The 16292-nt window shown below is 39.2% G+C and overlaps 1 protein-coding gene across 4 annotated transcripts in view; it reads right to left on the bottom strand.

Moving 5' to 3' along the window:
• Window positions 1–16292, bottom strand: part of DDX50 (DExD-box helicase 50) — a 41860-nt gene that overhangs the window by 9061 nt on the left and 16507 nt on the right. For 2 of the 4 annotated variants that reach the window (XM_005657388.3, XM_003133052.5), the window contains 3 exons: window positions 10919–11068; window positions 2297–2458; window positions 491–610 (listed from right to left, as the gene is read on the bottom strand). In XM_005657388.3, coding sequence (XP_005657445.1) covers window positions 491–610; window positions 2297–2458; window positions 10919–11068 — 432 coding nt within the window. The remainder of the gene's footprint in view (window positions 1–490; window positions 611–2296; window positions 2459–10918; window positions 11069–16292) is intronic. The other 2 variants (XM_005657389.3, XM_021072504.1) reach the window with 1 other exon arrangement.

Here is a 16292-nt window from a genome sequence, read left to right as displayed (position 1 = left end):
TGCAGTTTTTTTTTTTCTAATGCTGCACTTGCGGCATATGAAAATTCCCAAGCTACAAGTCAAATCAGAGCTGCAGCTGGGGTCTGCACTGCAGCCACGGCAACATCGGATCCCAGCCCACTTACGGCAACACCATATCCTTCCCACTGAGCAAGGCCAGGGATGGAACCTGCATCCTCACAGAGACAATGTTGGGTCCTTAACCCACTGAACCACAACAGGAGCTCCCACAATGCACTTCTGATTTTATCATCAAGGGAGAAATTCAAGGGAAAAATGAGAAAGTCAGATCTTCTTTCCTCATGATAAAAGCTGTATTAAAACAAAGTCTTGCAGCTAATGTAAATTAAGCTCTCCACATGCTCCACATCCAAATGCAGCTTAAATTGAGAAAAGTTATAAAGATCTATTTGGGAGAAGAAATACAAAAAGAGTTCTTTTCTAAACCATCATTTAGATAATAAGCCTGAAATAATTTAATTCTACTTACTGCTTTTTGTTCCACATATCTTAGTTGACCTCTTTCTCTTGGTTGATAAAAACATATGCAAATCCCTGTCCGGCCAGCTCTACCTGTGCGTCCAGAGCGATGAATATAGGACTCAACATCCTAAAAATAAATAGGTAACACTTCTTAAAAATATGGCAAATTACAGTCATTCCAGCATCCAAATAATACTACTACTAATAAAAAAACTATTACTACCAATAATATTTCTATTTCAGGAGTTCCATCGTGGCACAGTGCTTAACGAATCCAACTAGGAACCATGAAGTTGTGGGTTCGATCCCTGGCCTTGCTCAGGGGGTAAGGATCCCCCTGAGCTGTGAGCTGTGGTGTAGGTCGCAGACACGGCTCAGATCCTGAGTTGCTGTGGCTGTGGTGTAGGCCAGTGGCTACAGCTCCAATTAGACCCCTAGCCTGGGAACCTCCATATGCTGCAGGTGTGGCCCTATAAAAAGGCAAAAAGACAAAAGACAAAAAAAAATTTCTATTTCAATCCTGTTGCTCTTTTCAACAAGAATTTTATGCCTGAATTTTGCAATAAAAGGGGAGATGATTTAAAACCTTTTTAACCACCTTATCCCAGGATTCTTTATATGGCAATTTTTATAATTCCCTTGCATGAGTCTATGCTTCAAAGAATTTAGTCATTTGCAAAGGCAAAATATTCCAATCAGTTTAATACAACACTAACAAAAAATGGTTAACAGCAAGAACAGATAACATATTTTTCGTATCAGAGAAGTGTCTTGTAAATTAAATGGCAATTTATATAGCTACTCTTATATTCTCCAAATCAAACCTCATTTCCTTGCAAATTAAAACCACAATGGGATATCACCTTTCACCTGTTAGAATGGCCATCACCAGAAAGACAAAAGATAACAAATGCCGGAGTAGAAGTGGAGAAAAGATAAATCTTGTACACGGTTGGTAGGATTATAAATTGGTAGTTACTATGGAAAACAGTATGGAGGATCCTCAAAAATTAAAAACAGAACAACCACATGATCCAGCAATTCCACTTCTGGGAATATATTCAAAGGAAACAAAAATAATAACTCAAAAAGGTATCTGCACCCCCATGTTCACAGCAGAATTATTTACAATAGTCAAGACAAGGAAACAATCTAAGTATCCATCAACAGATGAATGAATTAAAAACTCATGGTGTACACACACACACACACACACACACACACACACACACATAGAGGACAATTATTTAGTCATAAGAAAAAGGAAATCCTAACATGGATGGAACTTGAAAGCATTATGCTAAGTCAAATTAGTCAGAGAGAGATAAATACTATATGACCTCATAAATGGTATCTAAAAACAACAACTAAAAAAAACTAAACTCATAGAAACAGAGATCAGACTTGTAGTTACCAGAAGTAGAAGGCAAGGGGAGGGAGAAATGAAGGAAAGTGGTCAAAAAATGCAAACCTTCCGGTTAAAAGAAAAATAAGCACTAGGGATATAATGCACAACACGATGACTATAGCTAACAATGCTATAAGATATATATATACACACACACACACACACACATATATATATATGAAAGTTTCGGAGAGAGTAAATCCCAGGAGTTCTCATCACAAATAGGAAACACTGTTTCCCCGTTTTTATCTTCTTTTATACCTGAACATGATGAGAAGATGGATAATAGCTGAACCTACTGTGGTCATCATTTCACACTTGTAAATCAAACCATCATGCTGTATGCATTAAACTTATATAGTGATGTATGTCAATTATTTTTTAAAAAACCCTCTTATTTCCTACCTGGGGAGGTGAACTCTGAATCACCAGGTCAACCTCAGGAATGTCCAAACCACGGGCAGCCACATTAGTTGCCACCAAAACTTTAAAACTACCTTCTCTGAAGCCTTTCAGTGTAATTTCTCTCTGTGATTGTGCAATGTCCCCATGTAAACACTGGGCATTCTATTTTTAAAAAAAGGAAAAGTAAGTGTTTATTAGTATATATTTGCAACTGATGGCACCCGAACACCACACAACCTGTGCTTTTTGCTGCTTTTAAATCTTATTTTCTAATAATTATAAAAATGCATGCTTACTGTTTTTAAAAAAATCAAACATTACCAAAAAATATTTAACATGCAAGTTTCCCTTAATATTAGCCTCCTAATAATTACCTGCTCAAAGTTTGGTGAATATTCCTCCATATATTACTTTTAAATACATACACACACACACCTCCCTCACAAATCCTAGTATGAGTTCCCACTGTGGCTCAGTGGTAACAAACATGACTAGTATCCATAGGACTTGGGTTTGATTCCTGGCCTTGCTTAGTGAGTTAACGATCCAGTGTTGCCGTGAGCTATGACTGGGCACAGAGGTGGCTCACATCTGGTGTTGCTGTGGCTGTGGTGTAGGCCAGCAGCTACAGCTCCAGTTCAACCCCTAGCCTAGGAATTCCCATATGCTGCAGGCACAGCCCTTTTAATCCTGGAGTTCCCGTCGTGGCGCAGCAGTTAACGAATCCGACTAGGTGCGGGTTCGGTCCCTGCCCTTGTTCAGTGGGTTAACGATCCAGCGTTGCCGTGAGCTGTGGTGTAGGTTGCAGACGCGGCTCGGATCCCGCGTTGCTGTGGCTCTGGCGCAGGCCGGTGGCTACAGCTCCGATTCAACCCCTAGCCTGGGAACCTCCATATGCCGCGGGAGCGGCCCAAAGAAATAGCAAAAAGACAAAAAAAAAAAAAAATCCTAGTATATAACTTTATGTACTTATAAAATGCGACTATACTATTTATGTACTGTTTTAAAACCTGCCTTATAAATTTGTTATGTTTTAGCTATTTTCCACATCTACAGATACATATCTACTTAATTTCTTTTCTTTTTACCACACCTGCAGCATATGGAAGTTCCTAAGCTAGAGGGTGAATCAGAGCTGCAGCTGAAGCCTACACCACAGCCATGGCAACACCACATCCGAGCTGTATCCATGACCTATGCTGCAGCTTGTGACAGTGCTGGATTCTTAACCCACTGAGGCCAGGGATCAAACTCACATGCTCATGGAGACTACATCAGGTCCTTAACCGCCTGAGCCACAGTGGAAACTCCATATATCTACTTAATTTTGTTGTTTGGCCATGGCTGTGACATGCAGAAGTACCTGGGCCAGGGAGAACCTGAGCCACAGCAGTGACAACACTGGATCCTTAACCTGCTATGCTACTAAGGAACTCCCACATCTACCTAACTTTTAAAAACTATATATGATATATTCATATGGCTGCAGCATCATTTATTTTAGCAATACCCTACTGATGAACATTTAGGTTGCATCCAAACTTTCAACTTTAGAAACAATGTTACAATGAATAACCTTGTATTTGTATCTCTAGACTCCTTAGTATATGTATATTTCAATAGGATACACATCTAGAAGTTGAATTCCTAGGTCAAAAACTATAAACATTTTGGAGTTCCTGATATGGCACAGTGGATTGAGGATCCGGGATTGCTGCTGCTGTGGCAGAGGTCACAGCTGTAGATGGGACTTGACCCCTGGCTCAGGAACTTTCATATGTCATGAGTATGGCCAAAAAAAGGAAAAAAAAAAAGTATATATAAACATTTAATATTTTAATAGCTATTGCAAAACTGTATTATTAAAAGTTGTGCTCATTTACTTTTCAACATTCTATGAGAGTTTACTTACACTTACCACACACACATGCATTTACACATATATACATACACACCTTACCTGTATATTATGAAGCATCATAATCCCTGTAAATCTAATAGGTAAAAATGATTTCCCAATGTTGTATTAATTTACATTTTTGTAACTTTTGGTAAAGCTGAACCAATGCACACTGGGTTGATCTTCCATGTATGCTGCAAATAATTTTCCTGGTATTACAAATAAATTTCCTAGTATTCCTAGCCACTGCTAAAATTTAAAAGTTTGGGAGCTGCCTATGGCCTTAGCAGTTAAGGATTTGGCAGTGTCACTGTTCCACCCCGGCCTAGAAATTTCCACATGCCTCGGGCACAGCCAAAAATAAATTAATTAATTTAAACTAAAAGTTCACAGAGGTCCCATCGTGGCGCAGCGGAAACGAATCCGACTAGGAACCATGACCTTGCGGGTTCAATCCCTGGCCTTGCTCAGTGGGTTAAGGCCATGAACTGTGGTCTAGGTCGCAGACGCAACTCAGATCTGGTATTGCTGTGGCTCTGGTGTAGGCTGGCAGCAATAGCTCTGATTAGGCTCCTAGCCTGGGAACCTCCATATGCCATGGGGGCAACCCTAAAAAGACAAAAGACCAAAAGTTCAGAACAATGATTTAATCCCAAAAGTACCTAAACTGTAGATAATGCATTCATGAGTGAGTTTACTAAGCACTTGCTTTGCTTCAGGTACTATGCCAGGTTCTGGAATAATCATAAAGAAACAGCCCTGGGACAGACAAGTTGATGAGTATTTTCAACACAGTATTATATGTGCTATATAATAAGGTGCAGGGTGTTACAGAAATACCTAAGAGGGGAACCTAACTCAATCTAATTTTAGGGAAGGAAGCACTGAAGCTGAGACCTGACAGATAATAAGGGACCAGTAGTCAGGGGAAAAAAAGCAGGTAAGAGAGTTCCAAACAGAGGAAATATTGCACATAATTAATCTATCTCGGGAAATGCCTGTATTTGAGTACTGCTAAAGCAAAGAGAAAAAAGGAGTAGTGGTGGTGCTCCTGTTGTGCCACAGTGGGTTCAGAATCTGACTGCAGCAGATGAGGTCACTGTAGAGGTTTAGGTTTGATCCCCAGCCTGGCGCAGTGGGTTAAAGGATCTGGTGATACCACAAGCTGTGGCATTAGGTCACAACTGTGGCTCAGATTCAATCCCAGACCCAGGAATTTCCATATGCCATGTGTGCAGCCATTAAAAAAAAAAAAAACAAAAAAAACAGTGAAGTGGTGAGGAGTTCCCCTGTGGCACAGTGGGTTAAGGATCTGGTGCTGTTAGCAGCTGGGGTTGGTGTGGCGGCACAGGTGGATCGCTGGCCCAGGAATTTCCATACGTCTCTAGCCAAAAACAAAAACAAAAGTGGTGAGAGATGACACTGAAAAAGAGTATGAATTCTGTCCTGAGGACTACAGGGAAAAAGTGAGTGACTGTAAGCAGATTTTTAGGAACAGTTCTATTCTATAAGGAACATTCTGGCTACAATATAGAGAATATATTAGAAAAGCAGAAATCAAAAGCTAGGGAGAATCAGATGGCAGGCTACTGTAGAAATTCAGGAGAGATATTCGTAGCCTGACCAAGGCAATGGCAATAACCATTTATTCATTTAATGAATATTTAGTAATCTATATGTCAGGCAGTAGGGATAAAATAGCAAACGGAAATTAAAACTTCCTCTGACCTCATGGTCTTTATACTCTTGTCAAAGAAATGGACAGTAATCAAATAATTAGGCACACAAATAAATTTAGCCAACAAGTGTAACTAACTGATGATGCATGGGTCTAAGAGACAAAGGGCGTTTGGAAGAGGACAACCTGACCTACTTTGGGGCAAGGAAGAACTCCCAGGAAAGTACTCTGGCCTGTTATATGAAGGATGGGAGCAGCTGGCAAGACAAGACTACAAGTTCAAGAGCCCTACGATGAGAGGAAATGTATGATGAGAGTGAAGAAATGGAGGATGTGATAATAAGATGAGGCTGGAAAGGTAAGTAGGGGATAAGCAGTAAGTAAACTCAAAAACTATTAGCAGATGAAAATGGAAAGATTTGGTAAAGGGAATAGAAATGAGGTATGAAAGAAAAGACATATACATGCCTCCCAGATTTTGAACTTCTACAACAGTAGTAGGAAAGAAATGGACCATTTTAAACTATAGGAAATAGAATCTAAAAATATTTTGTTCCCTGGAAAGTCCCTGGTGGCCCAGTGGGTTAAAGATCCACTGCAGTGGCTCTGAATACTGCTGTGGTGTAGGTTTGATCCCTGGCCTGGAATCTTCAACATGCTGCAGGTGCGGCCCCCACCAAAATACTTCCTAGTTTACCAGATGGCAAATGGAAGAAAATCAAGTGTGATATGTAGATTTCTGGCTTGGACTATGGGTAGATGTATCATTCAACAAGAGATAATGTTGCAGACAAGGAGGTATGGGCAGATGGAAGAGAATGAATTCAACTTTAGGTATATAGTGGGTTGGGGTGTCTGTGGCCAGTAGGATAAACACAAGATTAGATTCTGGAGACAGAGCCAGGGAACCTGAAAAAAATTTTGGATATCATCAGCATATAATAATGACCTGAGCCATAGGAGTGATCAGATATATTTATCTATACATTTGGCTATTCTTCTTTATCTTTACACTTATTAACTGCTTATTATAAAAAAAGCACTGTGCTAAGTGCTTTGAATGATTTTATTTATTTATTACATTTTGATGGCCGCACCTACAACAAATGGAAGTTCCCAGGCTAGGGACTGAATCTGAGTCACAGCTGTGACAACACTGGATCCTTTAGCCCACTGCACTGGGCCAGGGATTGAACTAATACCTCTGTAGTAACCCAAGCTTCTGCAGTCAGATTCTTAACCCACTGTGCCACAGTGGGAACCCCCAACCTTCTTTTTTTTTTTACTTAATAATTAGTCCTAAGGGGACATAATATATTCATGATATCAGGGAGTTTCTAGGTCTCCAACTTAAATAAACTAACATTAAAAGTTCCATGATTAGTCCAAAAAATCCCGTAACACCCATAATGATATACAACTACTACTTTTTACCTAAATAGCAAATAGTCACCCAATGGAGGAGAAACTGCATTACTCTCAACCACAGAAACTGGTTACTGTTCACTAAGACGGGAATTCTCACCTAACCTCTGCAGCAAGGCAATGAATTCCTCCCTATGAGATCAAACAATAGCTTCTGTAAGACACTGCTGCAGCTGACTGTTCTAACACAAAAACAGAAAAGGTAAATTAACTACTCTTCAACATTCTTTCACTATTTAGAATCTCCGTTTATATTGAATACAAAGCTGCAGTTACACAATTAGTTAAAACGGCACTGGAGAAGATGGTGCCAACACTGTCTGTGTATCTCCAGTTTCCACATAAAAATAAATAGAGCAACTAGGATAACAAAAATAAAACTCCACAAATATCTATGACAAAACTTGGTAACAAGGTATTTTCATGGTTTCCAAAACATGAGCAGGTAGGGACAAAACCCATATGTGTTGGGTTTGGTGGCGGGGGGGGTAATGGTGCAGGGAAGAGGCAGGCAACTTACTAGGAATAGATACTCCCTAATACTAGTAACAGATACAGAATGCATAATGGGTCAATCTGAGAGTCAGCTGAATCTGGGAGAATTTTTGCACATTTAAGGGTGAGTGTGAGGGGCCAGAGGTAAGGTCCAAAAGAGGCTGGAACAGCCTAGGCCCAAATGAACCTTCAAAACTGACAAACGAATGCTCCCTTATCAGAACAAATCCCCACACTGAGGAGAAATGATTGGACCTAGAATCCAAACTGAAGATGCCAGGGATCCCAGAAGCAAAGGAAAGAGCTGACCCAGATAAAAGTGAGGGGAAATTCACCTAGAGCTCAGAAAGTGGGAGACCTTTTTTTTTTTAATAACAGCTTTATTGAGATATAATTTGCAGAATGTATACTTAAACACTATCAGGAATAATGGAGGTAGCTCTAGAGCTATGAAGCTAGAAAACTATTCTGACCTATACCTCCCCATCTAAAGTTCAGAAAGATTAATTTCCTCTAACTCTGAACAACAGAAAACATCATGGTTAAATCCCAGGAAAATAATTATGAGGGGAAAAAAAGAATAATATCCCCACAAACAATGGAAGGGTTCTAAAATAGCATGCCCACAAAACAGATGACAAGCATAGCATTATATTTCTGAATGAGCTAAAAGAAAACTTTTAAATATATGATTGATGACATATGAAAGATTTTCTTCTTTCAGAATAAGAAATAAGAAATAAGAATAAGAAAAAGTAAAATATGAGGTGAAATGACTCTAGAAAGAAACAGAAATAAAAAACAAAGACTTCACAAATGAAGACTACACTGGAAGGAATATAAGATTGACTAAACACAACAGATGAAGCCTTAATTTTGAGGTTTTTGAAAACTGAAATAAAGAAAAAGATAAATATATTCCAGTAAAACTACTGACTTTTTTTTTTTTTTAGAGCTGCACTTGCAGCACATGGAAGTTCCTGGGCTAGGGATCGAATCAGAGCTGGGATCCAAGCCACATCTGAGACCTACGCCATAGCTTGCAACAACACGGGATCCTTAACCCACTGAGCGAGGGCAGGGATCAAACCCATATCCTCATGGACACTATATTGGGTTCTTAACTCGATGAGCCAAAATGGGAACTCCTAAAACTACTAAATAAAAAGGAGGAGTTACCCTTGTAGCTCAGCAATAACGAACCTGATTAGTGGGTTAAGGATCCGGCATTGCCATGAGCTGTGCTGCAGACTGCACATGTGGCTCAGATCCCACGTTGCTGTGGCTGAGGAGGAGGCAGGAAGCTGCAGCTAAGATTTGATCCCTGGCCTGAGAACTTCGACATGCCACACATTCATCTGTAAAAAGCAAAAAAGAAAAATTAAAAAAAAGAAAATGGAAAAGGAAAAAGGCTTCTGTATTCAGGCAAACCAAATCACTTATCAGGGGAAAAAATCAGACTGGCATCAGACTTTTTATAGTATGCTTTATTCCAATGGAAAAACATATTGAAGACACCTAAGGAAAGAAAATGTGAACCAAGAATTTTATGCCCATCCAAAATGATTTTAAAATATAAAGTTACAAACAAGCTATTATCAATATTGTTTCCGTAAGCCCTTCCTTGGGAATTTATTAGATAACAAGTGACAGTCAATAAAAATGCCTGGAAAGACACTGACATAACGACTGATGGTGTTATTATCAATGGATGTTAACGTCATGAAAAGAGAAAGATCTAGACATTATGCCTCCTTATGGAAGTATACCACCTATGAAATAATTTTGCCACAAACAAAGAAACCTGAATTAATAGGAAATACAGAAAACAGAAGAGCAAGTTAAATGATATCATGGAAGCAATCCTCTAGATTAAGAAAACGTGGCTTCTCAAACAATAATAAAAAAAGCTACAAGAAAAATAGATGGAAGAATCCATATTTAATGAAATCACACAATGTAAGAATCTTATTTGGATGCAGATTCAAGAAAACAAACTATAAAAGAAAAAACAAAGCATGTATGAGGCAACTGAGAATCTGAAGAGTGATATTTGAAGATATTAATTCCTATTATTTTTTTAAATGTCATAAAAAGATTGTGTTTTTTTTTTTTTTTAAATAACCTCTTTCTTGTAGAAACACATTCCCAAATATTTATGGGTATAATAACATATTTTCTAGGGTTTGCATCAAAATAATTTAGGAATAGGAAGTGAAATGGGATGAAGTAAGTTAACTGTTGGCAGCTGGAAAATGAATACATAGGGGCTCATTATACCGTCAACTTTTGTATATGTCTTGAACATGTTTGAAATTTTCTACTATAAAAATATAGTAGTGAATTGAGTATTCTGATCTATTCAGTCAATGTTCGTGATTCATTTTATATACAACTCTAACATATTATCCACAGAAACTCATTCTGTTTCACTCTTTATATTTTTAAGATTGTATCTTCAAAGTCCTAAGAAAAAATGTCTGATGAAAATAGACAGAATTCTATCTGACTTAACAGATCATGAGAGGCTGGCTATAACTTCTTTCTGAATTAGATTCAATTCTTGCTTTTTTGCTTTTTTTTTTGGCCATACCTGCAGAAGTTCTCAGGCCAGGGATCAAACCTGAGCCACAGCAGTGACAACACTGGATCTTTTTTTTTTTTTGTCTTTTTGTCTTTTTTGTTGTTGTTGCTATTTCTTGGGCCGCTCCCGCGGCATATGGAGGTTCCCAGGCTAGGGGTTGAATCGGAGCTGCAGCCACCGGCCTACGCCAGAGCCACAGCAACGCAGGATCCGAGCCGCGTCTGCAACCTACACCACAGCTCACGGCAACGCCGGATCGTTAACCCACTGAGCAAGGGCAGGGACCGAACCCGCAACCTCATGGTTCCTAGTCGGATTCGTTAACCACTGCGCCACGACGGGAACTCCTGGATCTTTGATGTACTGTACCACCACAGCAGTGACAATACTGGATCTTTGATGTACTGTACCACCAAGGAAATTCCTCAGTTAGACTCAATTCAATGACTACCAAACCTAGTCCACAAAGGGCAACATGATTTTTCATTCAGTGTTTCATCCCTCTAATCTCAATTAGAGAAAACATGAAAAAAGACTTACCTGTTTTATGTGTGGATTCATAGCCATTTCAGTTACATTCTTTTTGGTCTCACAGAAAATAATAGCCCTTCCTTCAGACCCACTGTAGACTTGAAGGACATCTCCAATAACCGCTGGCCTCTGAGACCAATGGCACTGGATGGCCAAATGCTTTTAGGAAAGAAAATATCAAATATCTGTTACATTAATATTACTGAAAAAGATTTCTCTCATACATTTTTTTCTATTTAAGAATTGATGTTCCTGGAAAACAATAAGACTACAATTCCCCCTAACCTCATTTTAAAACAACTTATAAAGAGCCATCATAGGTGAAAGTATAAGCAAATTGTAGTATACTCGTACAGTGGAATACTACTCAGTAATTAAAGGAATCAACTACCAATCTACACAACATGAATGAATCTCAAAAACATATGCTGGGTGAATGAAGCCTTATAGAAAAAGCACACACACAGTGTGATTCCATTTATATGAAGCTTTAGAACAGGCATAACTAATCTATGATAGAAAAAAAGCAGGACAGTGGTTGCCTCTGAATGGGAACTGGGCAAGGGCATAAGGGAATTTTCCTGAGATGGTGGTAATATTCTGTTTCAATAGGGATTTGGGTTATACGCATGTATGAACTTGACAAAAAAAAAAAGCAAAACATACACTTAAAATTTTGCATTTTGTTGTTTGTAAATCTTATCTTTTCAAAAAAATACTTCTGCCATTTTTATTTATTTATTTTTAATTTTTATTTTTTTGCTTTTTAAGGCTGCACCCGTGGCATACAGAGGTTCCCAGGCTAGGGGTTGAATTGGGGCTGCCATAGCAACTCGGGATCTGAATCTTCGACCTACACCACAGCTCATGGCAATGCCAGATCCTTAACCTACCGAGCAAGGCCAGGGATCAAACCCGCATCCTCATGGATCCTAGTTGAGTTCGTTAACCAATGAGCCACAAAGGGAACTCCTATAAATCTTATCTTAAAAATTATAATTATCAGGGAACTCCCATTGGGGCTCAGTGGTAACGAATCTGACCGGCAGCCAGGATGATGTGGGTTCAATCCCTGGCCCTGCTCAGTGGGTTAAGGATCTGGTACTGATGTTGCTGTGGCTGTGGCGTAGCCCAAAAGCTGCAGCTCTGATTTGACCCCAGCCCGAGAACTTCCATATGCCATGGGTACAGCCCTTAGAAATAAATATATATCAGGTGAATGAACCTCTAAAACATTATGCTAAGTAAAAGAAGCCTGACACATAAAAGCCAAAAGTTGTAATGATTAAATTTATATGAAATATCCAGAATAGCTAAATCTATAGAGACAGAAAGCAGACTGGTGATTGCCAGGGGCATGGGGGGAGAGAGTAAGGAGTAATTGCTTAATAGTTACAGGATTTCCTTTTTGGAAGATCAGTGTTTTGGAAGCAGGTAGAAGTAATGGTTGTATAAGACTGAATGCACTAAATGACACTGGATTTTACACTTCAAAGTGGTTAAATTTTAGTTATGTGAAATTTACCTCAATAAAAATTTGTAAATATTGAACTCTAGTTAGGCATATGCATGCTAAGATATTACGGAGAAGTGTACTGATTTCTGCAATTTGAAATAAATAAAAAAAATAAGATGGGAGTTCCTGTCAGGGCTCAGTAGTAACAAACCCAACTAGTATCCATGAGGATTCGGGGTTCAATCCCTGGCCTCGTTCAGTGTGTTAAGGATATGGCATTGTCGTGAGCTGTGGTGTAGGTCGCAAACTCGGCTCGAATCTGGCATTGCTGTGGCTGTGGTATAGGCCAGCAGCTGCATCTCTGATTTGACCCCTAGCCTGGGAACTTCCAAATGTTGCGGGTGCAGCCCCCAAAATAAATAAATAAATAAGACGGATATAGGGATGAGCAGATATGAGACAAAGCAAATACAGCAAAATATTAATGGCAGAATCTAACTGGTGGTTATATGGCTGTTCACTATAAAATTCTCTCCACTTTTCAGCGTGTTTGAAAATCTTCCCAATAAAACGCTGGGGAAAATAGAGTGTAACTTTGTGTGTGTGTGTCTGTGTGTGTGTGTGTGTCTTTCTGCCTTTTCTAGGGCTTCCCCCATGGCATATGGAAGTGCCCAGGTCAGGGGTCTAATCGGAGCTGTAGCTGCTGGCCTGTACCAGAGCCACAGCAATGCAGGATCCGAGCCGAATCTTTAGCCTACACCATAGCTCAGGGCAACGCTGGATCCTGAACCCATTGAACAAGGCCAGGGATGGAACCTGCAACCTCATTGTTCCTAGTCGGATTCATTAACCACTGAGCCATGACAGGAACTCCCAGCATAACATTTTAAATCTGTGTATTTTAACATACTATATCTCAATAAAATTGTTTAAAACAATTACAGAACACCTGGAAAACAGACACAAACACAAAGAAGAAAACTAAGAATCATTTGTGTCATGTAGGCCAAAGCCTCTTCCTTCTTATCTCTTAAAAATAAAAATTAGGGAGTTCCCGTCGTGGCGCAGTGGTTAACAAATCCGACTAGGAACCATGAGGTTGCGGGTTCGGTCCCTGCCCTTGCTCAGTGGGTTAACGATCCGGCGTTGCCGTGAGCTGTGGTGTAGGTTGCAGACGCGGCTCGGATCCCGCGTTGCTGTGGCTCTGGCGTAGGCCGGTGGCTACAGCTCCGATTCAACCCCTAGCCTGGGAACCTCCATATGCCGCAGAAGCGGCCCAAGAAATAGCAACAACAACAACAATAACAACAGCAACAACAACAACAACAACAAAAAAGACAAAAAAAAAATTAAAATTAAAAAGAACCTGAATCTGACCAAGCCTCACAATCTAATAATCAACTCAGGAAAATGAAAGCAGAGGAACATGTTAAATAACACCATACGGTTGCAAATCAGCAAAATTGAGACTATGGGAAATTTGTAAAACAAATGATCAGTTTTCTGTTTTTTTTGGCCACACAGCATGAAGAAATTCCCAGGCCAGGGATCAAATTCACCCCACGGCAACAACCCCAGCCCCAGCAGTGACCAGATCCTTAACCTGTTGAGCCACCAGGGAACTCCAAATGGTCAGTTCTTTTCAATAAAAAATTGCAAAGAGGATTTCTCTTGTGGCACAGTGGCTTAAGGAGCTGGCATTGTCATTGCAGCAGCTTGGGTCACTCCTGTGGTGTGGGTTCGATATCTGGCTCAGGAATTTCCACATGCCATGGGCATGGCCAAAAAAAATTATAAAGAAAAAAAAGGACAGAGTAACTTTTGTATATTTAAAAGACTTAATTGATGAATAGATAAAGAAGATATGGGATATATATATATATATATATATACATACAATGGAATATAACTCAGCTGTAAGAAAATGAAATCTCGCCATTTTTCACTATATGGATGAATTTATAAAGTATTACAGTAAGTGAATTAAGTCAAAGAAAGACAAATACTGTATTATCTCAATTATATGTGGAATCCTAAAAAATAAAACAAACGAAAACAGACACAGAGAACAAAATGGTGGCTGCCAAAGCGGAGGAGGGTAGGGGGACCTGAAACAGGTGAAGGGGATTGATAGGGACAAACTCTTAGTTATAAAATAAAAAAGCCATGGGATGTAGTAAACAGCATAAGGAATATGGTCAAAAATGTTGCAACAACTTTGTATGGGAACAGATAGTTATTGGACTTATTGTGACGATCATTTCAAAACATATGCAAAAATCAAATCACTATGCAGTACAACCAAAACTAACATAATATTGTCCGTCAATTATATTTCAATTTTTAAAAAAGGGAGAAAAAAGGAAAGCTATCATGAATTTTAAAAAGAGACTTAAGACATATTAACCAGTAGCAACTGAAGTATCTTATTTGAATGCATACTTAAAAAAGCTATTTATTAGAGTTCCTGCCCCAACTAGTATCCATGAGGACATGGGTTTGATCCCTGGCCTTGCTCCGTGGATTAGGATTGGGCCTTGCCTTGAGCTGTGGTGTAGGTTGCAGGCGGGGCTCCAATCTGGCATTGCTATGGCTGCAGTGTAGACCAGCAGCTATAGCTCCAATTTGACCCCTACCCTGGGAACCATCATATGCCGTGGGTGCAGCCCTAAAAAGATTTTTTAAAAAGCTATTTATTAAAAAAAAAAAAAAAAAAAAAAAAAAAAAAAAAAAAAGACAACCACGGTAATGTGAACATTGGATATTTAAAGAGATTAAAAAATACTGTTTTTCTACTGAGATGGTAATTTTGTGGAGGTTTTTAGTTGTGGAAGAACCCTTATGCTTTAAAAAATAAATACAATTACATGAAAATGAAAAGACTGGATTGCTTCAAATGTAGAGAAAAAGAATGCATAGGGGCACAGAAAAGATCAGCATTAAAGCCTGGTGATAAGTGAGATCCTTTGTACTATTCAACTTTTGTACATGTCTGAAAATGTCCTGATTAAATTTTTTTTCACTGACACATTTAATGTTCTTTTTTTTGTCTTTTTGTCTTTTCCAGGCCCGCACCCTCGGCATATGGAGGTTCCCAGGCTAGGGGTCTATTTGCAACTGTAGCCACCAGCCTACCCCACAGCTCACAGCAACGCCAGATCCTTAACCCACTGAGCGAGGCCAGGGATTGAACTTGCAACCTCATGGTTCCTTGTTAGATTTGTTAACCACTGACCACAACAGGAACTCCTTAATGTTCTTAATATAAAACTTTCGGCCATTACAAAACATACGAAGCTTCCTTTGACCAATTATCTCATACTAAAGTCCTCTTTGCTAAAAGTAATCATTATAATTAGTTTGATATTTATCCTTCCCACTTACCTTTGTACATAAATATCTAAAGAATCCACTTAGCACTATTTGTGTATCTTTTTTTTTTTTTTGGTCTTTTGTCTTTTTTGTTGTTGTTGTTGTTGCTATTTCTTGGGCCGCTCCCGCAGCATATGGAGGTTCCCAGGCTAGGGGTTGAATTGGAGCTGTAGCCACCGGCCTACGCCAGAGCCACAGCAACGCGGGATCCGAGCCACGTCTGCAACCTACACCACAGCTCACGGCAACACCGGATCGTTAACCCACTGAGCAAGGGCAGGGACCGAACCCGCAACCTCATGGTTCCTAGTCGGATTCGTTAACGACTGCGCCATGACGGGAACTCCTGTGTATCTTTTTAAATAGTATGATTTTATAATTTTATAATTTTATAATTTTGTTTTATCACTCAAATTCATTCTTTTCAACCATTACACTGTATCTTCAGTTTATATTCTTCATTTGGGCTATTTTTATCTACATACACATATACCTACATCTATCAAGTGGAAAAACGACATACACAATATATATCTGTCCTAAATAATGCAAATA

Source organism: Sus scrofa, chromosome 14 (assembly GCF_000003025.6).
Source record: "Sus scrofa isolate TJ Tabasco breed Duroc chromosome 14, Sscrofa11.1, whole genome shotgun sequence".
In the NCBI taxonomy this organism is placed as follows: Eukaryota; Metazoa; Chordata; class Mammalia; order Artiodactyla; family Suidae; genus Sus; species Sus scrofa.
The sequence above is the reverse complement of the archived record's forward strand: the minus strand, read 5'-3'. Positions and strand labels throughout refer to the sequence as shown.